We start from the raw sequence: 24,842 nt of genomic DNA, 5'->3' as shown, positions 1-24,842 counted from the left end.
CAGTGACATTTTGCAAACACAGGTCAAAACACATAAAAAATTATTACAACTCAGATAAGAATCTTGAACACATATGACAAACACTGTCACTTCAATCGCTATCTGCTGTGATCCTCAAATCTTCTTCCAAAACAGACCTGGAGCTTTCTGAGGACAAGGGGAGGAACTCACTTGAAGTCTGTGGAGGGGACCAGAAAAATGTGGAATACACACACTAACTAAAAGGCAGAGGGAAAGATGACACGCAGGGCATACAAATTTCCAAGCCAGAAGCAGAAAAAGGAGAAAAAAGGGAAGACTCAAAGTGTATTGAAAATAAAAGTTGTCTTATAGCTGAGAAGCCAGGACTGAACCATACAACAAAATATTTAGTGTACCTTTAGGTCTGAAAACCTCAACTTACCATTCAAATCTCAACATAGTATTTCCTTTCAATTCCAAGTTGGTAAAAAACAAAATAAACCACATAAAACTGCTAAATTCATACCCTCACGTATCAGATTCTCGTGAGAAAAAGGCCCCCTGAATATATTGCTAGAGGAAAAATACTACTAATTATGTCCCTGTATCCAGTGCTTCTCCACTGGATGCTTTGTTAAATATTTTCAGGCAAAAATACTGAACAACTCTAGCTGTCTAACATCTGTTGGCTGTCATCATGAGGAAACAGGTATATCTTCAGTTTAAGAAATCATGATTATTTTATTTGTTCTGTCACTTCTTTGTTGCATTTCTCCAGTTCAACACTAGGAACTATCAGCTTGCTAAGAACTCAAACCAGAGAAAGACAAAAACTAGAAAGGGGAGGTATGGAGATCATTCTGTTCAAAGAATTTTTTTTGTCTTGTAAAAATAATCGGCATCATGTTGTCACTGGAAGAAAACCAGTCCTGTTAAAAATTCACAGTTGTATCACATAGTTAGCGAGCGTTCCAGGGAAAACGAACACTTAACTCTAAGCAACCCAAAAACTAATGAAAACAGAAAATACTATCACACAGCTCTTTACTGTAAAGTGACCCCTGGAACACCACTGACCTTTGGTGGCTGTTTCCACTGACTACTGCTATATACATTTCCTTTCCAAGAATCTCCTTATTATTACACAAAAACTCTGACGCTCAGAAACACCTTAGGAAGAGAATAGTCTTTCACTTTGCCAGGAAAGATTACAATGCACAGGAAACACACAGTATGGTTTCAAACAAAGGTATTTCCCTTCAACTCCATTTGCTTTTAAATATAACGATCTTCCCCGGGCTATATTGTCCTGACCTGATTTCACTGGTCTTAAGACTAAATAATAAAAGACTTCGAGGCTCAAGCCTGTTTACTCTTTTCACAGACCATAAACTTAAACAGAAATTTGGGAAATGTATATTCCATACCTCACTGTGATTCTTGCTTAACCATTCCTTAATAGTGTTAAGGGCAATGACAGCAGCAGGCTCATTTGGAAAACCTAAGGACAGAAGAAATGAGAGATAAATAAATGGCACACATTTGTCTATCCATGTAAGAAAACAAAAATCTGGATATTTCCCCTCCCCCCCCCCATTTTTTTTACTATTTTGGGATTACAGTTGGTCAACTCCCTTCTTCACAGAAGGTTTTAGGTAACATCAACTACTTTTTTTCCCAGCTAAACAAATTGAAAAAATGGACTTTTATTTATTTTTTTTAAAACTCGAGTTAGGAAAGCTCCACCGCTCAAGAGAAGTAGAAACAATAGAGCACCTAACATGTGTCATACTAGGCAGGCAACAACATAACACATATATCACAGTAACAAATACTAGGCTTACATTTTGTGGCATGCAAGAAAAGTTCAGACGTTTCTTAAGGCATAAGGACTTTCTTAAGGCTTTCTTTCTTTAATCCATCTGTCAGCAAAACTATACAACACTCTGACCCCAATACCATAGGCCTTATAAGGATACAAATGCTTGAGTTAGAAATCTCTTAATTTATGAGCTAAAACATAACGAACAACTCTGAAAATTAAGGAATTCTTGAAGCATAAGCGCATGAATTTAAGGTCTGATGTTGCATGACATACTAGCAATAGTAACTCCCCCCAGCACTAAACAGTATCAGAAATCTTTCCAGGGATACAGAGTTTTTGCTTTGATGGTCTCTATCTATCAAATCTAAAGAAGCTTTCATTACTTAGGCAGCCTTAATTTAATTTTCCTTTAAATTCTTAACTTGAGGGCAGCAAATCATTTTTGTGAGGATTTAAAAATAAAAACCCATAAGCTGTATGAATAGCTCTCAGTAGGTTAGATTAATAGAACAGTCTTTGAAGAGGTGGAGCTGCAGGCACAGTGTACAAGCAAGCGCCAGGGCTAGACAGAAACAGTCATGAAATTTGGCATACAGCTACGTACATATAGCGTTTTTTACCTCATACATCACCCTCACACCGTAAACTGAAATGCAGACACTGCAAAAATTAGTAGATGTATCCAGCTTTTTGACCTGGCACATCATCCTCCAAACTCGTATCTTCTTTAACCCTTTTTCAGAACCTGTGCACTGCTAGATTAGAAAAAATAAACAAAAAAAAATCTCTCTACCCTGAGTCACATCCCAAAACATTACTCCCTGTAATTGGACCCTGCAACAATTTTGTCCAGCAGCATGCGTACTGTTTTGAAGTGATAGATGACAACTATCCAGCAAGAGTAGCAAGTCAAATAGTCACTGTTTGAGTAATATTATTTAGAATGTGCACCCTTTGCACACATTTCTCAATAAAGCATTATTTTTAAAGTTTTCTGAAATCTTTTTTTCCAGGTCTGAGATGAAAAATTTGCTAAGATCCTACAAGTGTTACTGTGGATACTTCCACTGCTGCTGGGCAAATATATTCTTATGACATTTAATAATGCTGCTGATATCATCAAGACATATTTCTTATGACACAAACTAATGAACACTAACGAAACCCAAAGCAGGGACTTCCAACAGCCTCGTTTTCATCATATAAAATAACAGATCTCTAAGCAGACCGTCTGCTCAAGTTAGTAATATCCTATCTGACAAACTGGGACTTTGTAACGTAGAAATTCTGTACCCTGAGTGTGCTGGATCTGCCTGGACATACAGCGAACGCCATGCAGAGGGACAAATGCGTATTTCAGACAACTTATACACCATTGTTTATGCACTGAATGATTTATTTTCAGAACAATTCTCCCTCTAGCAAGATTAACTTTTCAGGCTTGTTGTTCACTCCCTCACAGCAGGGTATTTGCCCAAAACTGTGATAAAGCACTGGCGATTTTATAGAATTTCTCCATAAATTGTACATTATTTAGAAACCCACTGCCATACTAACCAATCTTAAGTAGAAGCTTATCTAGAAAACTGGTGTTCAATTACTCCTAAGTGACCACAACGTAAAGGAAATAGTTCAGCAAGCAAAATAAAAAGCCTTGAATTCTGTGTATGATTTCAGAAAATATCTTGAAATCCATAGAAGCCTTTTATGACCAGTTACCAAAAAAAAAAAAAAAAAAATCTAATTAGTATTTTACACACATTTCTGGTAATTTTAATGAAAGGATTACCTTCCTGGCTTTATACAGAAGCAGGATGGAATTTAGCCTCCTGTTCATACCCTGCACCAGCACAAAAGACCCTGTGTCTCTGATTCTCGAACAGAAAAACATTTTGTTTTATAGGACTGGGTTAAAGGGAGATAAAGTGAGATGGGATCTTTTTAAACATGTTGTTGCGTTGTTTTTATCTCTAAGCTACATTTGTCTGCCATAACATTTCTGATCCGCTCCCATACATGCACCCGTCCCCCTCCCCCCACTTTCCTTTCAGCAAAAAAGCAATCTCAGTGAGCACGTGGGAATCAAATTACTTGAGAGAAATGAGCTCGAGGAGCCTCACAGTTAACCGACTGCTGGAGCAGCAGCTCAGGCAATTCTGGCTAAAGGCTCAATTTCACAAAAGATAAAACAGGTAAAGTAATAAGAGTGACACTGGCCCATGTTACTGCAGTGAGTGCTCCTCCAGAATACTGAAAAGGACAAGGGCACAAAAAGGCAAAGAAGCATTAGCCGTAAGGTACAGGCAAGCGGTGCCTCCGTAGGACTTCACTGGGTTTATTTGGCTGGAGAAAAAAGGAGGGCTGGCAGGTTGTATGCCGTGGATAAGCATGGGGTGAAGTGTGTACCCACCCCCACACACAGGCCTCTAACTTGGACTGGGCTTCCTACATCCTCCAGCGGCAAAGCCAACATTTTGGCAACAAATCCTGCTACACCACAGAAATGGTGAAGGCTATCTTTGGCTCCTGAATAGCTGCCTCAGCAAGTGGAAAATTTACTGTGTTTTGCAGTGCCTGCTAATCACGTCTCACTTCCTATTACCAGGATCTACTCCCAACCCTTCAAGTACAGCAAATCCTAGAAGTGAGCGGCCATCATCTCTTGTGCCCCTCTCAGTTCAGTAGCCCTCCTTTGAAGTACCGTTTTATTCATTACAGCTGATGCCACAGTGGGTGCAAGCCTGATAAGTCAACAGGAACGAGGGTGTGCAGAAAGTCCTGCATGGTTTGAAAGACATGGTGGGTGAAGGAGAGATCCCATGTGGATGCTTGGCAAGGGCTGAGCTTCGCTTTGCTTGTTCAACACTACCAACTCTGGAAAGCATGTCGGTGTTGGCTATCTCCACGTGCCTGTCCCTCTGGCCGTTTGAGAAAAGGCTGTATCACAGCTGTGTCTCCAGAAACACTTGCTACTCCAACATCTTTGTGATTTGTTTGGAAAATGTTATGAAAGCGCTCACATCTTTGTTCAGTTGCTTCACAGCTAAAATGTCACTCTAGACAGGACAGCTGCCTTCGTATACGCCTTTAGAGAAGCGACTGCCAGCTTTAACACTGACTTGGGTACCAGCATCAGCCAAGCCACAGTCGAACTTAGAAACTTCCTCTTCTCCTCTTTATATGCTGCTAATAGCTGTATATACTCCTACATTCACTCCCTAGGATGAATGACTGTGTCTTCATACTCCCCACTACAAAAACCCCCTCCTACTACCATCCCATAAAATACACCTCATCTGAACTCTACTGCTTTCTGTCCTTGCACAGATATTACCCACAGTGACAGCCTATGAAAGCTTTAAAAGGTCTTCAGACTTATGAGCTTCTGCACCTCTTTCCAGGACTTTACCACCTTATTCCTGGAAATTGTAATGCTGACCTGAGAAATGGCTGCTGAAATAAGCTCTACACTGTGCAAGTTCTCGCAGTCATCATGGCCATAATTTTCCAAAGAAGGAAGATCTGGCAGAATTATTTTGAAGTATTTGATATTAAATACATGTGCTGTTTTAGAGGAGAAGACTGTGGAGAACTGAGAAAGATAGTAACTATAAGAGATAGACGTTGAAGTTCCCCTTACATTTTGTATTTATTCCCTGGAACGCAACTGGTAAGAACATAAGTCCCCCTGTTTCATCAATGTATGGAAAAGATACGATGAATTCTCTGTTGTTCGACACTTTAAGTGTAAATACTCAGCCTTTTGTGCTTGGGGGATTTAGCAGAGAAACATTCACACTATTGTGAGCCTCTGTTACTGTATGCCTAATTTGTCTGTGCAGTATCTGAAAAATGTATACTGGAAGTTCTTCAATGAATAACAGTGCAACAAGGATTTTGTGAGATAAAATTAGCAGAAATTCTATTTAAGGGACTCCCAAATTGTATGGAGATGCTGGTAGCTTCATCTGTCTCTTACTGTGTTCAATCCAACGTTGCATCTTATTAAAAATGTCTAACTTACAATCAGGTAATTCCACCTCCCCATGAAAAGCCCATTAACAAAACGTAAGTACTAAATAATCAACCTTTAATATGATATAGCTGAAGATGATGATAACAGATTATCTCGGTTAGATTATAATACTAACAAGCAAATGTCAATCCAGAAAATCACTTCAATAGCTGCAGGGGTAAGTCTCACAATTTGTCAGTTTAACTGAGATGCCTAACGTTTTCCATAAATCAACTCATTCTGGTAAAAAAAGGTCTGCATCTTTTTTTGTTAGCACAGCCTAAGTGTTAGACAGGTTTTTATTCATTTAAAATATGCTCCCTTCTCTATGGTTTCTGAAAGGCTCATCACCATCTTAATATTCTTATTTGCCAGTTTTAATGGTTTCATTTTGAAGCAAATCATGAAAAGAACTAAATGCACATCAACACAAATACTCATTATATATTTCTCATACTTTCTCAGAAAAATATCTACACTGGCATGTTTGTGCATATATCAAGATGCAACATTTTGCAGACTGTTCCCGTGTTCTAAAATCAAATGCGAGTCCCACTGTTTAATCAACATGACTGTCAAAATGCAATAACTTCCATTTATTTAGTTTATATATTTGTCAATTATGTTTAATAATATATAAAGGATGCTCTTTGAACAGTAGCTCAACAGTCACGTTTTTAAACTGTGGAAGTGTACTGAAGGCCCTGTCTGCAGTCAGTATGACAGGGTATTTCCACCATGCATCAAGTGTTTGCTACGTGGGAATCATCAGCACCAGATGGTGTGGAAAACAAAGACATTTCCCAGGTTTGTTATTAAAAAAAAAGACACTAAGCTTTTATTCCGTATATCTTCTGAAATCCAATATTATTATTATTGGTGCTACAAATGCTTTCTGAATCACAACAGACATGTGAATAACTGTGCTTCATTATGGTCATGTGGGTTAAGGCTAGCTATCGACAACACACTAATCATAACACTTCAGCCTTATCACTTTATGACAATAAAAGGAAACAAATGAGATGCACAGCCCAGCATGCCTGAAGTAGGGTTAACTCAATACGTTCACTTGTCCTTCAGCTGTGAGACTAGCAGTATAATCTTGCAACTGATTCCATATAATCATCTTGTCAAAGATATATTTTAGCAGTCAAAATGAATTCACTCATGCTAGGTTGATTCCCATTACCATGGTAAAAATGACTTTTTTTGGAAGCAGCGATGGTAGTATTCTACCAACAAGCTTAGGTTGTTGCTATTGTTGAGGTTTTTTTCTCCCCCCCCCCTTTTTTTTTTTTTTAAATAACCATGGTCACGTGGTGATTGGCTAAACAAGCTGACAAGTTGCTAGCTTGATCATTTTTGTGGACACTCGCAACCTGGAAAAGAAATGCCCTCATTTGGATCAGCTGCGTTGAAGACTAAACAGAAGAGCCATGAATCTTCTGCTAAATAACCTACCTTGCCTTATTGAACTCATTCAGCCAGAGAAAACCTTATTTGCTGTCCATTCAAAAAGCAACTCTGAGGAAGACAGTGAAATTAAGTACTGTGAAAAGCCGGTAACCTTTCTGTTACCCCAGTTACCCCAAGAAAGGAAGTTGCACATATTCACCGTATCCTTTGTAGACTGTGCTAGGGTAATTAATTAGCATGCATATAAAACGTCAAAGGTAAATGAGAAATTTTCAAAATGCATAAACAAAACATTCTTCTGAAGACATCATTATATGTCTCAATTCCTCTCAAGCAAGGAACATGCCTTTTTATTTTCCTTGAGTGAAAAAGTTCAGCAGCAACAGAAAAATACATACAGTTCCTGAAGAATGATTGCCAATTGCATTCCACTGCTGACATGATAGAGGCGCAGCTGGTGGAAGATGGTTAAGAAAGGAACCCAAAATAAGTATCCAGCAAGAAACGGAGCATCTCTATTGTGATACAGTCACACAAAGCAGGTAGAGTACTGAAATGACAGAGAGTCCTTCTTCATCCACAGAAGTGCATTGGGTAACTCAGTGAGATCCCTGGTTAAGTCAACTAGAGTCAATGCTGGCACCAGGGCACATGATAACGCTCATGGCAAGTCAGGGAAACCAAGACAAGTGGCAAAATGAGATGCACTTGCTCTCTTAACAGGGCTGGCTCAGCCCCGGCTTGTCAGAAAAGGTGCCCCGTGTGTGCTCATTGCTGTGCTGACTGACAGCGGGGTCCCTTGTTTGATCAGCACAGCAACCCACCTTCACCATCTACAGCTCAGTCGCTTTTTTCTGCACGAGTTGCAAATCTGGACTCAGCTTACAGCTGCAGCCAAAGAGAGGCCTGTTACAAGAAGGTGGCTAGATGCAAGACTTGCATGCTAAGATGTCATTGCTGTTTCTCTGAAACACACAATATCATGCCACACTTCACTTCACACTACTATATTGATATAATTGGAAAAATACCTGCCATATAATTGTCTTAAAAGTGTCAGCTGAATATAGACATATACTGTAATTATAGGTCATGTGAGCAGACAGAGGCTTGCACTAACAAGTCTTAGGATTCACTAAAGAAAAACTAGATTCCAAGTTTACCAAGCTATTTGATATTTATTAGCATTGCGAGGAAAATAAAAACCCAAAGAAGTTCTACTGAAAATGCATTTACAGTCGGACTGCTGAAGAGGAATAGAGCTTCCCTACGAGCACCTTACTGCGGGAGGTATCTCACTGCGATTCTGCAGGAGAGCTGCGTATTTGCAAGAATTTCACTTTTCTGCAGCAGTCAGTAGATTTTTATTAGAAGTCAAGATTTTGGTTTCATTCTTTTTCCAGCATTTATAGGGAGTATGCTTGCAGGGGGACCACATCATGGATAAATGGGTTCTCTAACAGTCTTGTAAAAAAATATAGCAAGCAATACTCAGAGACTCTCTGGGAAGCAAACTGCTTCATAGCTGTGCTGTTTACTGTGCTACGTGATGGAGCTTTTCTGCCTGTCAGGGTATTTCTAATGCCCACGTGGAACATTAAGGCTTCCAGCTGAGCATAATAGAGGAAACAGCAGAAAGATACCACCACAACACTGAAAGGGAAGACATCTCACTACTCTGGCAATTAGCATTCTCATCTAGTAAGAGAAAGTATATACACCGCAAATGCAAGTGAAAGATATACTTGTGCAGGTAGTTTCATAATTACAAAATCTACCTATGAGAGTGTATACGCAATGTTTGCGTAAATTACACAGCCGTTTAGACACACGTATGCAGCTGTTCGTGAGCTCAAGTACATCATTCTTCTTAAAACCCACTCTATACTATATCCAGAACTGCTATTCCAGAAACAAGAGTTGTACAGAGAAACGTTAATTGAAAGAGGTTTCAAAGTGTACATGGGCTCCTTAATGCAGAGTATTTAATTTTCTATTTATCCATATATAGCAAAGAAGTTGTTTTTTTAGGGTGGCAACATAATACAGCAAAAGTAATTTGAAACAAAGTGTAAAGCACTAGTCAGCTGTGAAATCTCCCATCATACACTGAATTGAACAGCAATGGGATATTGGCTTCATTGTAGTTACAATTCCAACAAGGTTAAACATTTATTCTACCCACTGATTTAAATAAAAATGCCTTGTTGTTCTCAACTGAAGCAATGTCTGGAGACTCAATCCTACCTTCCTGAAATGCCTTGCTAATGCTGCAAGAGAGAAAAACCAAACAAAACCCCCCACACCCACATCCTCTGAATTCCACTTGAAACAGGTAGTTTTTCTAAAAAAAAAATGTGGTCCAATGCAGCGATGCTTAACCTTTACTGATCCTATTCCAGGCCCTCCTTGACACACAGTGTCTCTAAGCACTGAGGGAAGCCTAAGCATCCAGAGATCTGCTGTTCAGCAATAGGAATAAAGTAACGATCCTGGACCTCGCAAAGCCCGGTTCCCTATGGAAATGCATTTTGCAATTGATTGCAGGCTCTAATTGAAGGCTTGCCTGAAGTTGAGATATTCTCGACATGCTTCTCCTTGCCGAGTCCCTGATGTCTACTAATGCATCTGCCACTACAGGCTGGGCAGGGGGAGAAATTGCTATGAGAGGCTCTTTCTTCTTGCGGACAGGATCTTTGTGCAGACAGTGGGAGCTGGGAAAGTGCACTAAAGTGCAGCAGGTTGGGGTGGAGGAAGAGGAGGGAGCATAGGACCTCTTGCTGCAAGATGGGGTGCAGCGTTTTGGGGAGGAGGGCTGAATCTGGCCAAGACAATATCAGGGCTGTTGGCTTCGCTGGAGCTCTTGGTATTTTCACAAGACTAGGCAGCACATTGTGACAGGAGTTACAAGTACAAGGACTTGGGGATACAGATGTATATAAGGGACGTGAGGGAAGACGAGCTACCCCAGCAAAATGAAGGGAGATGACAGTGTAAAAAGTCTGAGAAACTTCAGAGGAATAAAAAATACATAGGCAATGGACAAAAATACAAAGTCACATAAAGAAAACAAACAGCGTTGCCAGCCCAGCTCTATCCTTTAAATCACTTCCACCACATTCAATTGCTCTGACAGATGCAACCCAAAGACCTAGGTGGATTATCTAAAACTAACAGAGTACTTGGTGAAGGCCATTCTTAGTACAAGAACAAACAAAACAATCTGACGTTATTTCTACTGAAGCACAGTTTTTATCTCCTCTCTAAGGGAAATCAAAGATTTCCTAAGAGCACATAAAGAAAATCAGCTGAAACAACATATACTTACTCCTTGTGGGGGGAAAAAAAAAACCAACACAACAACCAAAAAAAAAAAAGGAAATAAAGTTGTTCTTTTATCTTTTTCCCCAAAAGACATATATGGAAAAAAGTTATAAGGCAGGTTGGGTGAAAAAGCAAGATACTGTGTGAGGCATATTTAATCTACTTAGTTTACTCTTTTTAACAAATACATTATTGATTCTTGGTTTGTGTATATTATTCACACTGTGGATTTTTTTTCTGTTCTTGCCTTAGGCAGTGATAAACCATACTAAAGGGTCACACAGACCAGCAGCTATTGTATTCAGGGAACCTACAACAGCTCAAAACTGAAATATTTCCAAATAATCTGGAGTTCAAAAATGCCAGTACATTTTGGAGGAACAGAGAGGGGGGTGCATTTTATATCTGACGCTTCTGTTCTTCACTGTACAGAAGGGCACTTCATTCTACTTCAACATTTGCTACGTGAATGATGCTAAAACAAGTGCTTGTGCTCCGGGATGTTTGATTTGACACATCATTGCACTATCTCAACATTCTATGCATTAATTTTTTAAGAGGAAGCATTTTTCCTCCTTGCCTAGATGCTGCTTCATTTCTGTGGAAGTCATTTGTCTGGCAAGAGGTGAGCTCCACCTGAAAATACATATCCTTCTTTTCGTCCAGCAAGGGTCACAGTGCGCCTTATTTGATTTTATGCTACTGTATATATCAGCAACTAGCCAATCTACTGCAGATACTTAACTTCATCTCAGGCTGTATTGCAGCAACTTTGTGAACAAAAATTACATGGAAGCCACTGGCAGCTGTTCAAACTTCCTCCCAATGCTGCACCAAAACTGGTTTTGCTTGTTCTGTTACCCGATATCACAGCAATATACACAAAAGGAGAAACAGTTTTAGGGACTGGATTAACGGGGAAAAACCGGTTTAAGGCAAGGATAAAGAAAACTTGAAGTTTAGAACTCTGGTTTCATCAAACCTGACTGGTTACACCTGTGCATCTCATACTTCCGATGCTCTTAGCAAGTCCTCATATGCTAAAGAGCATAGAACAAACAATTAGTGGGTAAAATACATAATCATCATTATCTCTTGGAAAATCTTGACTCTTCTTCCACCATCTTTCTGTTTTTAAGGACTCGTTCACTCACATGCTGATTATATATACCTGCGTTAGCACCCCCTTATCGCAACACTTCTCTTGACTGACAATCAGCCCCCGGCATCAGTTGCCTTTTAAACCCCACAACAGGAGTTGATCAACAAAATATCCCAGATCTCATCAGGTTCTTCACTGTGTCAAAAGATCACAGATTAATTGTCAAACAAGTATTTTTTAAAAATATGATTTCTGCTAATGTCTCTAATTTGCATTTCACTCACAATTATGCATTTACTGAGTCTCGCATACTTCAATCAAAAAGGAAATTAAATAACTAGTTAATGGCACTTCCAATCCCACAAATTCAAATCCAATTTAGTCTTGATATGAACTTTAGGTCTTATTAACACTTGTTTTAAATAGCATTTTCAGCATGTATTCCGACAAGTTGTCAGTGTGATATTTTTTTATTTTATTTTTTTTTTAAATCATTATACAAGAAAATGTGTTCTGCTTTAGCAAGTAATGGAAATTTCTAACGTTTAGAAGGGTTTAACAAACACCAACGTTTCTGGTTAGACCAACATTGGTAAATCCGGCTTTAAAGTAAAATGATTTCTTTTTGCGAGATGCCATTCTTCAGGGGAAAAAAAAAGAATGGAGAAAAGAAACGTTTTCCATGTCATCTTGAACAATATTCAGATTGAGACAGGAGAAAGATAAATGCCAATGCAAATGCCAATTACTGTAGTCAGAAGCAATGCCCATATTTGAAAAGAAGGAGCCTATGCTATGGTTGGTTAGATCAAGCAGCGAAGGATGTGGAGGACTACGAAATTCTTTTGTCCAACAACCCAGTACAAATAAGAAGCTGATCTGGACAATTTAAATGTAAATTTCTTACCACCTGTCAGACAAGTGAGATTTAAAGACCTCCACTTAAAAAACAGGCATCTCCAACCTCAGTCTTTAAGTGAAAATTGACCTCCCACCTCAATTTCCTTGTAAATGTGGCCATGTGGCAGCAAAAGGGGCGGTTTATTCCAGCGCTTTATTAAATTTAGCTTATGTGTACACTCAGTATGAGGTGACCCACGCTATGCCTGGGGAAAATGACACTTTCAAAGCAAATCTCCACGCTCCACACCGCAGCCAAACACAACTAATCCTCTTGGAAACACGACAACCCAGGTAGATTAGCAGCAGGCATACGGAAAAGCATTTAAATTTGTTGGATGGAGAAACCTCATTGATTATTAAGCAATGAAGCAAACTAGGGAAAATAAAAGATCTTTAATTAGGGGAAATGCAAAAAGAAAGTGGGTCAGTTCAAAAGAGCTTTTTACATAATCAAAACTGAATGTAAGTGTTAGTCGAGCTTATAGAGCGGCTTTAGCTAATGTGATTTCCATTAATTTTATCAAAGGGTCCTCTCTATGTGCACAATTACATTTGAGATAGCTTGCATTAACACGACAGCTGCACATCTCCAGATTGGGAAAAATACCACTGCAATATTGAGCTGGCTCCGAAGCATTTCAGTGAATCATCGATAAGCAGTCACCACCCTCCACAGCACAGTCTTCCCCACATCTCTGGCAACAGAAATCAGTAAAAAACCCCCAAAACTGCATGGAGGAGGGAAAACTATCACTGTATGGGACAAAATCCCTTAAAGCCCCGTGAGCCCCTCTTGCAGGAGGTGGTAGAGGGGGTGATGTTGAGCCTGGAAAAGAGGGGGTGCAGGGAAGGCCTTTGTCTCTCGCTATCAAAACCTATTTTAACTGGTTTTTTTTTAACTAAATTAAATTAATTTTCCCCAAGTCAAGTCTGTTTTGTCTATTATGGTACTTGGCAAGTGATCTTCCTGTCTATCTCATTTTCATCTTATTTTTTCCTGGCTGTCCTGCCGAAGAGGAGTAAGAGGGTGGCTGGGTGCGCGCCTGGCAGCCAAGGTCAAGCCACCACACTACCACAGATTTTTCTATCATAAAATATTCTTAACTATTCTATTTTTCTTCCACCAAAACACAAAATTGGAAAGTCTGCAAAATGAAGTCACAATAACATGCAGAAAAACTATTAAAAAGTCAGGGAATGGAAAATTAAGCCATGAGAGCACTCATAATGGTGAGACCTGCATAAGTTTGTTCAAAAACAATCCAAGAAGTTTTTCTTTTTTTTTTTTTTTTTTTGGGGGGGGGGGGAGGGGGGGAGGAGGAGAAAATCTACTTAGACTTTTATAGTTAGATTTATAAAACTAACAGACTGTCACTCTGCAAGAAACAAAGTTGATTTTCATAAATCAATTGCTAAAGGACCTCCGCAATAAAGCAAGAAAACTCACAGTACTTATGAGTCAAAACCAATGAGATCAATACCTGTGCTTATTTGAATGATACATATTTATGTATGAGCTTCTCAAAACAATCTCATGCAGCTTGATACTTATGCATATAAAAGCCACTGAATTTACAGTAACTACCTGGAGACAGAAAAAGAATAACGGACTGAAAGTTGGTAGGGTTATGCCACTGAAAGTCTGAACATTACTACTTAAAATGATTTCAAAAAGCAAACAAAGGTGCAGTCACTATCTAAAATAGTTAAGAAAAAGAAAACTAAATTATACTAACACTAATTCATGCTACTACTAATTCAGCCATGTTAAAACCACCAATATGTCCAGCACTCGGTATTTAATTTTAAAGTATTCCAAGAACAGAAAAAAAAGTGGTGGATATCCAAATGCAAGAAGAATCTCCAAAATTCAGAAAGCCAAAGAAAGATTTGTATTCCTTAGAAAACAGGAGATTGCAACTCAAACGGATTTGAAGAAACAGAAAGACTAATTGCTGCAAGGTATCCTAGTTCACACAAACACGAAAAGAAGGGAAATGAACTTGAATGAAGAAACCCCCTCTCCAGTAGGAATTTGGGAAAAATTTCTCTATACAGATTGAAAGATCAGAAAGGAGAAAACAAATGCTAAGGATAGCAGTCAGACTAGCTTTTGTAAATAGTTTCAGAACTGCTTAGAATGCACTTTGAAGAAAGACCTAGTGTGCAATAATAGTGCTAAGTCAAAAGAGGAAACAATGAATATGTGAGCTTATGGGACATTTCTTGTGCTGAAATTTTAACACGGATCTTGTTTCCTATCAGATTCCCCATACACCTTTCTCAGGTTCTGCGTATGTAAGAGTGGGATAATACCACCAGATACACACTGAAAATAACTGATGATTTAAAAGGATTGAGGTACTTTTGAAAATTCAGTAAACAAATGAAAAAAGCCCACACGCTAATTTTAACAAAGCAAGTTCAGAGTGTGGAAAAACATCCCCTTCAAAATCCAGTTTTAACAAAAGAAGATGCTACTGCCGTGAGCAGCTCACCTCTGTTCTGCAGGAGTTACTCCACACTCAGACCCGCTGGCTAAAATGTTTGTGTGACCGTCCTTTGCTTTGGTCCCAATCAAGTGGGATGAGTTGGCTTCAACAGTTTCCATCTAGGGTTGTTTTTCCAGCCACGCTCCTTGGGACTGAAATGGATTAGCAAGCAGGTGGACTGGCAGGCATGGGGCGGCCAAAGGAATCTGTGGGGTGAGCACCCTCACAGCAGATGGAACTGGAGTAGCCAAATAGTGCTTAGACAGGATTGTCTGGGTGTTTTGGTGGTGGTGGCTTTGGTTTGTTTGGGTGTTTTTTTAAAAGCAAAGTATCTTTTAAATAACTGCATCCAATGCGTATTAACGAGATGATATTGTCTTAAGCACTGAAAATTACAGACAGATAATCCAGGATTGGACTGAAGCACATGATTACCTCCTAGCGTTTACTAAATGGGTATTTATATTTGTTGTGGAGGAAGAGGGAGAGAGTTTCATCATCAGTTCTGACATTTCAGGGGAAGAGAGGAGCCTTATAATTTAGAGATCCATGGACATTAATGTATTTAGTAGGCAGTGATAAAAGCAAGTAATAATTAGAGTAACCTACATAGCAGAGATCATACATTAAAAGTTATAAAATCAAGACTACGCATGAAATTCAGGCAGAAACATTTTGTTTAGTAAGTAGAAAACCAGTGAAATATGTTGACAGTAAGAGTCATAAAAACAAATAATAAAAATAAGTAGATTAAAAAAAATTGTGGAGGTAAGAGAAAACATAAGACACCAAGAATGATAAAATGTAGAGCCAAGGCTGAAATATATTCAGTGCAAATATCAAGGTGACCTCTTCCTAGCTGGAAGCTTTGATACCGTGAAACTTCAATAATTGGTGAAAATTGGTCTATTAAGTAAACATAATTCATTATCCAACGTAATTTTTTAAAAAAAGGAGATAATTTCTTGAAATTATATGTAATTTAAAAATAATATATGTTTATGAACTAGAAGTTTATGTTTTCTTGGTATAAGTGCTGACAGAGAAACATTTCTATTTATTCCTTTTCAGAAAGTGTTCAGCTTAGTTAAGGTCGGCATAAATGCCATGTAATCAGCACGGGAAACTCCAAAGAAGGTCAACCACTAGGAAACAAAATCTTGAAAACAGGAAATAAGCTAAGAAAGGACTCAGAAGTTAATTCTTTACCATCAGATGCATGAAATTCCACAACTAGAATATCACTGACTGCCCTTGGTGAGACAATTTTGAATATACTGGCATTATTAAAGAAATTCAACTGGAGAGCAGTTACATATTTCCATGTCACTTGTGCACAGTTTTGAAAAACATCAAATGAAAATATGCATGGTGAGATAAAACCTTGTGTATGCACATAAATTAAACAGCTAGAGATTCTTGTACATTCAAGTTTGTCAGTTGTACATTCTCCACTTCTTGGCTGCCAAGCACGGTAAATACATTCACTGCTTCTGATTACCTATATTCAGTAAAATGGTGACAACTCATTAATCAGGCCACACAACAGCGAGACCGATATAAGGTTCCGCAACCTGAAAACCTCATTAGGAATGACACGGAAGCATTGCCAATATGCACCCTCATTATCTGCATCATGGCTGACAGCTTCGATTAGAAGGGAGCTTTGAGTCTCACATCTTCCTTTGTGAAGAGCCTACTATATATCAGTAAACTATTGCTTTACTGAAAACTAGAAAATTAGAACTTATGAAGTCGACAGCAAGATAAAATAGAAGATTCCTAGAGCACTGACCAGCATGGTCAGCACGTAAGTGGCATCACTCTTTTCTTCTATATTGTACTTAGTACTGCGGAAAATGCAGCAACTTTTCCTTTCTCACTTTGGGAACTAGGCTTTATTTTTCTAAAAGGGACAAAAATCACCTTCTCTTAATTAAGCGATGCCTATTTAGCAACTAAATTGTTCTTTTCTCTTATTCCTAAAGCCAGAAAAAAACCCCAGAAGACTACAATCAGCTAGCAAATATAGCTCAAAAATGTCGTTGCACTTATGGCAGTAATGTTCCTAAAGGCACTCCACTAAAAGAAAGTGTTCTGGACTCATAATGGTCTGCGATATTGTGTTTACTAGCTACAACAAAAAGAATGGTTAAAAACCTTTCAGTGGCATAATGTTTAGCACCTATTATGGACACAAGTATAACTACCTTACGGTAATTAAAGGCGTAAGAAAATGATTAATGTTCCGAAGCCATAAAACTGCATCAGTTGAAAAGCTATTATGATTGCACTGTCTACAGCTCACAGCCTACACTGGGCAATTTACACTGATACGCATTCTGCATAAAACTGGTACTAATTTTTTCCAACATTGGATAATGAACTGGTACATAAAGCTTAAACTATGCACCACACACTGGTCACCGCTGGAACAGTCGATTTACTCATATCCTAAGGATGCAACTGTTTTTTTAAGATTAGGTTCTAGATCTGCCTATTCTGTATTTTTCTCATCAGAATGCCAAACAGTTCACACTGCAATCTTCCCCATTTTAGAAATACACTTCTGATCATAAAAACTGAGAAACAGGAAAATGGATACAGAAAACATGCTATCCCCGGCTGCCAGCTGGAACAACATGCTGACATTTATACTGGCTCTTATTTAGCTCAGAGATGTCTGAACCAGGCCCTCTCCATGCAGGATCAGCAAAACATTATTCATATTGAACAGTACCTTCCTCAACAAGTGACCTGTAAAAGTGCTACTCAGTTTGACTAAGCAAACCAGAATTTGTTTTTTGACAGAACAAGTCACAATGTGTGATGAAAGATGATATGTTCCATATGGGATACTTCCAACTCCTTGAAAGGGAAGGTTTAATGTTCTTATTCCAGAGAGAAATGAAAACAGAAGGGGACAGAAAGTCTTCCACTGCCACAACATCACATACAGTAAATTATTACCCTATAAATAGTATTATACATTATTCCTGTTAAAGGGTTCTTTCGAACATCACAGAGAGAAGGGAAAGGGGAAAAAAAGTGATACGCTGCATTGTCCAAAACTAAATTGGAAAATGATAGATACAGTTTATCATCTAGTAATATATATGAAAGCAAGAACTTCACTCTCTCATATAGAAATAATATATTGAAAGGAATGAAAAGAGAGACACATACAAATAGTTTACAAATCAGACTTTAATGTTCATTCCAAGGGGCTAGATACTCTTTCAAGAAAAAGTAAGATAACAAAGTCTTCCCTGCCCAAAATGAACATTATAAAAAAAGTATGATACATTGGACCACATTTCTCCTCTGCTGAAGTCAGTGAAGTTAGAGCCAAAGCGAAGAGGGTCAATTACAAAAAGATACATCTATGCCTCTAAATGCAGTGGAATATTTCACAGCTAGTGCAAACCACTATAGCTTCTCTGAAACCAAGGTATATTGACTTACTCCAGCATGAATTTAGCTCTGTTTCCATTTTAGTTACCAGATGAAAACCTAAAATCAGAGCAGTAAATAGTATAAAGAACATTATTATGAATAGGTCAGTTAAAATAGGGTGCCATATTCCAAATCTAGCCCTAGAAGCCACACACGTGCTGTAACATTCCAACACAGAAAGCAACTAACTGAAACATCTGCCAAAAGATCTCAAGTTTTTTCCATAGTGGACTGAGTAAATCTAGTTCTTTAGGCTGCCATTTTTCTCTTCCGTCTGGAACCAGCCTAGGTCCTATTCCCTGGGACAACTTCAGAGACTAGCTATCATCACTCCGACCCGCCAGCAATAACCGGCGCTGCGACACGCTTCTTGTGCAGTAGCCATAACACGCCCACCCCAACCAAGGACCCGTCTTGTCCTACGGGATCAGACTCAAAATCGCTCCTCACAACGTAGTTTAGTTTGCGCTCTCTCCAGGGATCTTGTAAGCCACTGCACGGTGACACTGCCTCCTCAGGACTAATCCAGGTGATCCCTGTCCCGCAGCAGTGATCGACGAGGTACTAGGTGGCACTCAATAACCTTTATTGCACCCGCCAAACTCTAGCGCCGAGAGTGAAGTTTGTTTATGGGTGGTGCTGGTGACAGGCACACCAACAAATCCCCTTGCTCAGTCTAACGGGGTGAATTGAAAGATTAAGTCTGTCACGCTGGCATGAGGCCTCATTTTTCTTCTGTGCTACATAGGTCGCCCCCTTCCCGCAGCTTGTATTTGATTGTGATTAATTTGTCAAGGCTGGCTATAGCATGGAAATGAAGAAATGGATTGCCAATTACAGTTAGTCTTCTCACAGAATACCCATCGAACCGGTGCTATTCTGCAGTAGTGACAGCTCAGAAATAAACTGAATTCAGCTCTATTGAGCAGAAACCCGACCCAAAGTGTATTTTAAAGCAGAAGGTGACTTCCCACCCCCGCCCCCCAACCAGCTCTTCAGTAAATGGTTGACTTCTATCCTGTCTGCCTGGCAGGTACACAAAAAGGCCATCCACATTTATTTCTGTAGTCACCTTGTTAAGATGTACTGAACTTCTGACTTAACACTCTTCAACAAGGTGCACATTTGTTTCTGAATACCTCACCCTGAGTAAGCCTGAAGGGGAATTTTATATGTATACCATTACTGCTAAGTAAACAAACCCAGCAATCACTCTTCTCTGTACAGAAGCTCTTAAAAGCATTCAAACTTTCTCCTGAACAGTACTCACAGAAAGGTAAATTTTGACTTTTGCTGTGTTTCCTCCACAGTAAACCTCACATGTTCTCACAAGCTGTTTAATATTTAATTGATCTAGACAACTAGCTTAAATTGAATGATCAGATTCTGATAGATTAATGAAATCGGAAACAATTCCACAATGACCTGATTTTTTTATTAATAATTATTAATATGGAATTTGATAAATAATACCTCAGTCACAGCAATGCATGCATGCAATTAATTTTATGCACTGATACAACCACCGGCAAATTACTCAAGCTGCCTAAACTCAAAGCATGTGTACAAATCTCACTTTCTATTACCTTAGAAATTCAGTTAAAAAAAAAAAAAATCCCTTTTCCCTCAAGCAAATTCAGACAACTGTAATAGATGCTTCCTTCCATTTGTGGTAATTCACTGTATTTTATACAATTGTGTTGGGTATCACACCTGCAGAGAGCAGAAAGGTGAATGTGTTTCCAACACTCAGCGGCACACAATGGCTTTTAAACGCGTTCTGAAGTCAAAAAGGCACAACTCTCTTCCAGTCCCAAGGTGGCCCTCCATCAGCACAACCACCACCAAGATCTGTGGTGTGCAGAACCGCAGAATACGTCTTATAAACAGGATCCTGGCTTAGAAACAGGATTAGTCATTCATTACACTGAATCATCTGACTTTGCTATTCTTTCTCTGCCTCAGCAGCAGTTGCCCTTTCCAATGATACATGGTAGCATTCCTATCTAACAAAGATGCAGAAAAAAGGAAAACACAGTGAACGACCCTTGGAGGCAGAAACACCTTTAAATTGCCTTTCAGGTACTTTGCTGAGACTCAGAATAGCAAGTCTATTCTGTTGATATTTTCTTTCATTTCAGGAGAAAGTATTTGCCCTAACAGCAAAGCATTTTTACCTTTCAAAGGCCACCTAAAAGACCCAATATTCTCACACATACTTCTTCCGCACTTCTTGAAGTGACCTTTGGACACCAAACATATGAAGGAGTGAGATCTTGGCAACATACATTTATGTATATGGTAACTTTCTGTATATGTACTGGAGTAGTATTTAGGGTCTCCAACACTAACTAGGCCCATTAGGATACGTAGCGTAAAAAATACACAGTAAGAGACAATGTCTGCTATGGAGAATGAAAAAGACGACAAATAAGGGGCAGCTCCACAATATTCTGTGGCCAGACCTATCACTGTGCACTAGAAATAACAATGAGAAAGAGGAGCTGTTTTCCTAAGGCATTTACTGTCTAACGGAGTCACAGAAGTTCAAAAAGATACAGTTAATAACTTTGTGGTAAAACAAATTGATATATGTCACACCACAAATATTATTCCTAGTCAACTTTAACGTCTTGGCTTTTAAAAGCTACTTAAGGACACACAAGCACAGACTAGTATGACTATTCTGTTCTCACAGAGTAAGTTCTAAGCTGTGAGTGGGATTCAATTTTAACCGAATACACTTAACAGTTTTCATTTGCAAACGTCAGATAAAACAACTGTACAGTATTAAAATGACTTTGGTGATGATCTAGGACTGAAAATCTTACCTAGGTACTTTTTAGATCTTTTTCTACTGCTAAAGTAGAGAGAATGTGTGTTGTATCACTAAGATTACATACAAGAGTAGTTATGCCACAGTGCACGGGTAAATGAAGCCGCTGCTAATAAAACACACATCAGCTCTAGCACAACTTCTCAAACCCAGAAATAGTTTTACAGCTGTCAAGATGATATCTATTCTTCTTTAACTAGACTAATTTTATATTAAGTTCCTCCTTTCAAGGAAGATGAGTCGCATCATGAAATTTGACTGAAACCATTAAACTAGCTGTCTTTTTACAATTCCTTCTTTTTACAATGTGTTTAAAAATCAGAGGTAACATACTTCATATACAACGTTTTCTGTAGAAATGAGAAGTCATGAAAAAAATGTTCTTATAATTAAATGTAGTGTGACAATTTAGTAATCACAAATATGGTTAAAAGACACCCACAACAACACAATGTTCTCCTCTTGCAAAGAAAACCTGCTTTGCTATAGCACCTGGTGAGATCTCACTAAGGAATCTGAGGTAAAGGTGTGATTCCCTGATATGCATCTTACTTGTCAATGAAGAAAACACCTAAGAAGCTCGGAATCACAGAAAAACCCAGGTTGGAAGGGCTATGGCACCTCTGGGGGTCACCTGGTCCAATCTTCTGCTCAAACATGGATGAGGTTACTTCAGGGCCTCAGAGAACCCGGAGAGAGCACACCCTTGTCTTTGCTTCTGAATGCTGACTTCTCAAGATGCAATATAAATGTAGAGAAGTAGTCATGAATAGCAATATACACCCTTAACTGGTTGATTTAATTATCTGAATAGGCATCCAAACGATTAGACTAGTTGCTACTAGTCTCTTAACTCTTTGAGACAGTAATTGTTAAGTTATCTCGGGCCAGTTCATTCCTTTATATACATTTAAAGCTAAATAAAGTGAAACTGCATAATTCTGAATTTGGGCATCCTTCTGCTGCTGGCTTCTTCCACAATGCTGTGGTATGTTTCACAATCATTAAAGCCAATGCAAACAGTGGAATTCACTAACAGATTGGGCTCCAAGTTTACTTTTAGAGACGTGCTCTTTTCTGAGGAAAGGGGCAAGATTACATCAAAGAAAAATTTTGGATAGCGGTAATTGGGCCTTTTACCAAGAAGTATTTTATATTTCATGTATCACATTAATTTAACGTCTCCAGGACAAGGTCCGTATATCTTTATTTTCATACTTAAATTAATTTCTTGACAAATTAGCTTCAAAGAGCTTTAGCCTTTCCTGATTGCAAAGCCACAGAACAAACATGTAAGATTATCTTGTTGACATCAGCCAGGAAAATTTAGGAAAGGGAATTAAGTGATACTGTTGGTATATAACAATACAGAGCTTTAACTTTCATCATGGTAATCGAGACATTCTTAATTCTTTGAATGGAAAACCACAAATACCAAAACAAACATTATAACTGACTAGCTGAAGCCCTGTTTGTGATATCAGCAATATGTTTTCTGAATACCAGAGATCTTTTCCAACTCTTTTATGCTTTGCAGAATAGTTTGCCTGGAGAAAAAAAAAAAAAAACACAAAAAGTGAAAGGAAAAAGGGGAAAAGCACCCAAAGTTCAATGTGTTTTTGATGCCTTTGGAGATGTTTCTGGCTTTTCTTCAACAGTATGCAGATAGCCGTACAGCTCGTCACAAAAGCAACTAGACATGGGCCATGCTAGGAGCTTCAAGATGTAAGCCACTATGAAATAAGAGCAAGAGAGGACACAATTCTTTGTTGCAGAGTAGAACCAAGACAGTGAGGTTAAAGCGTGTGGGCAGAAGTTGCAAGATTGACGGGGGCAATTAATATCTGCAAATATAAACTCCGAGCAGTGAGCCTAACAAAGGAGCCAGGCTTTCCAGACTTTACAAAGCCTTAAGTTCTTCATGCTTCTGCTGATTTTAAAAGAAAAAAGTAACTACATAGACTCTCTATTTCTTCCTAAAAAGAAAAGGGAAAAGACAAAAAGGGAGGCCGTGAGGCAGCTGAGTATTCAGTGTTCAACAGTCTAAACTTTCGAAGGGAAATTTTTAAGGACAGTCACTAAACGCCATTTTAATGAAGGACAGGATTTGTCCTCTAGTATTCAGGGGAAATGCTGTAAGTTGGACCAGTCAGCAAGAACTTCAGAATAGATAAAATTCTAGATAGTCTAACTAAAATATCCATAAAATACCAATTTCCACTGAAAAAGAGAGCTTATTAAGTCTCTTGTCTGGAAATCAAGTTTGAGCTTCTCCTTGCTAAATACATCATATGAATGTTAATTTTAGACTGCTGAGAGCTCATTGATTTACACTTTCCAGTAATAATTTTTTTAGTATTTAAAATACGTGAGAAGACCAATTAGTATCATGGACACTACACTGTCTGAAATAAGAACACTGTTAAATAATGCATGCAACAAATTTTTATACAAGTAGTAATTAGATTTCTAGGATTACTTGAATATTATAATAGTCATTTCGTAGCTGTTACTATTATTAATTTTAATAATAATCTCAGTTAACTGGTGATCAGTCCCAAAAGAGGCATCAAAAAATGAATTATTGTATATCTTCATTTTTGCTAAAATATTGCATTACATAAATTATGGAGTAAATAACAAAATGCAATTAACTTCCCAATGAGTTACAAAAAATGACTTAAAACGACACAGTAGTGTCAAAAAAGTTGATGCAGTCTGAGTTGAGGGATGAGGAGCTGCTGATCAAGTTAAAAAATTGACTTAGTTAAGAGACAACCTTCTTAATGGGAACTTTCCTTATGTGACCTATGGGATTTGATTTTTTTTTCCCCCCATCACAGAGAATTCGTATGATAATATCCATTTCTTAGGTCACCATAATTGACATCACAATATTCAAATGCTGATGATCACATACCACATCAGGCCATTGTGATGGTTACAGGGACTCAAAGCACCAGACTGGAGATAAATACAAGACTGCTTTGTTGTTGCTTATTACACATTTGTGTCTAGTGGCTCTGAAAAACTTGAGGTTAACTCCTTCCTTTGAAAGATGATGGTGCAACCTTTATTAGAACTGCTCATTAAAGAAATACATATTTTAGGAATGAAACACCAACAGAAAATGAGAAGAAACAGGAAAGATGGAAGTAGATTGCCTCAACCTTTAGCCCTGTGTCAGGAATTTATTCTGACTTTGAAAACATTTGGTTTAGTCTTCTGACTCAGATTTTCAGAGAGCTTTTATAATCCTTCACTAGTGCACCTGTTGGTTAATCCCTTGTTATAATCTATTTTGGATCACTTCACGGGGAGAAGAGCTGATGGATACGGTCGCAGCCCTCTGTGGATCGGCAGGATGAATCGTTCTTTGGATACTGAGGAGGACGCGCTGGAGGTCAGGACAGCTGTGACACGAGCTGGCACTAGACTGAGGGACCTCTCTCCCCAGATAAAGACAAAGCAGGGCAGAGGATGTGCGATACATCCCTGCATCCTGCCTT

At 38.6% G+C, this 24,842-nt stretch overlaps 1 protein-coding gene across 3 annotated transcripts in view; it reads right to left on the bottom strand.

The window, feature by feature from the left end:
- The window catches only part of MACROD2 (mono-ADP ribosylhydrolase 2), a 901,283-nt gene that overhangs the window by 271,142 nt on the left and 605,299 nt on the right, over window positions 1–24,842 (bottom strand). For all 3 annotated transcript variants that reach the window (XM_074817243.1, XM_074817244.1, XM_074817245.1), the window contains exon 8: window positions 1,389–1,462. In XM_074817243.1, the coding sequence (XP_074673344.1) occupies window positions 1,389–1,462 (74 nt within the window). The remainder of the gene's footprint in view (window positions 1–1,388; window positions 1,463–24,842) is intronic.

This window comes from Strix aluco, chromosome 3 (genome assembly GCF_031877795.1).
Source record: "Strix aluco isolate bStrAlu1 chromosome 3, bStrAlu1.hap1, whole genome shotgun sequence".
Taxonomy (NCBI): domain Eukaryota; kingdom Metazoa; phylum Chordata; class Aves; order Strigiformes; family Strigidae; genus Strix; species Strix aluco.
This window is presented reverse-complemented; position numbering and strand designations above follow the sequence as displayed.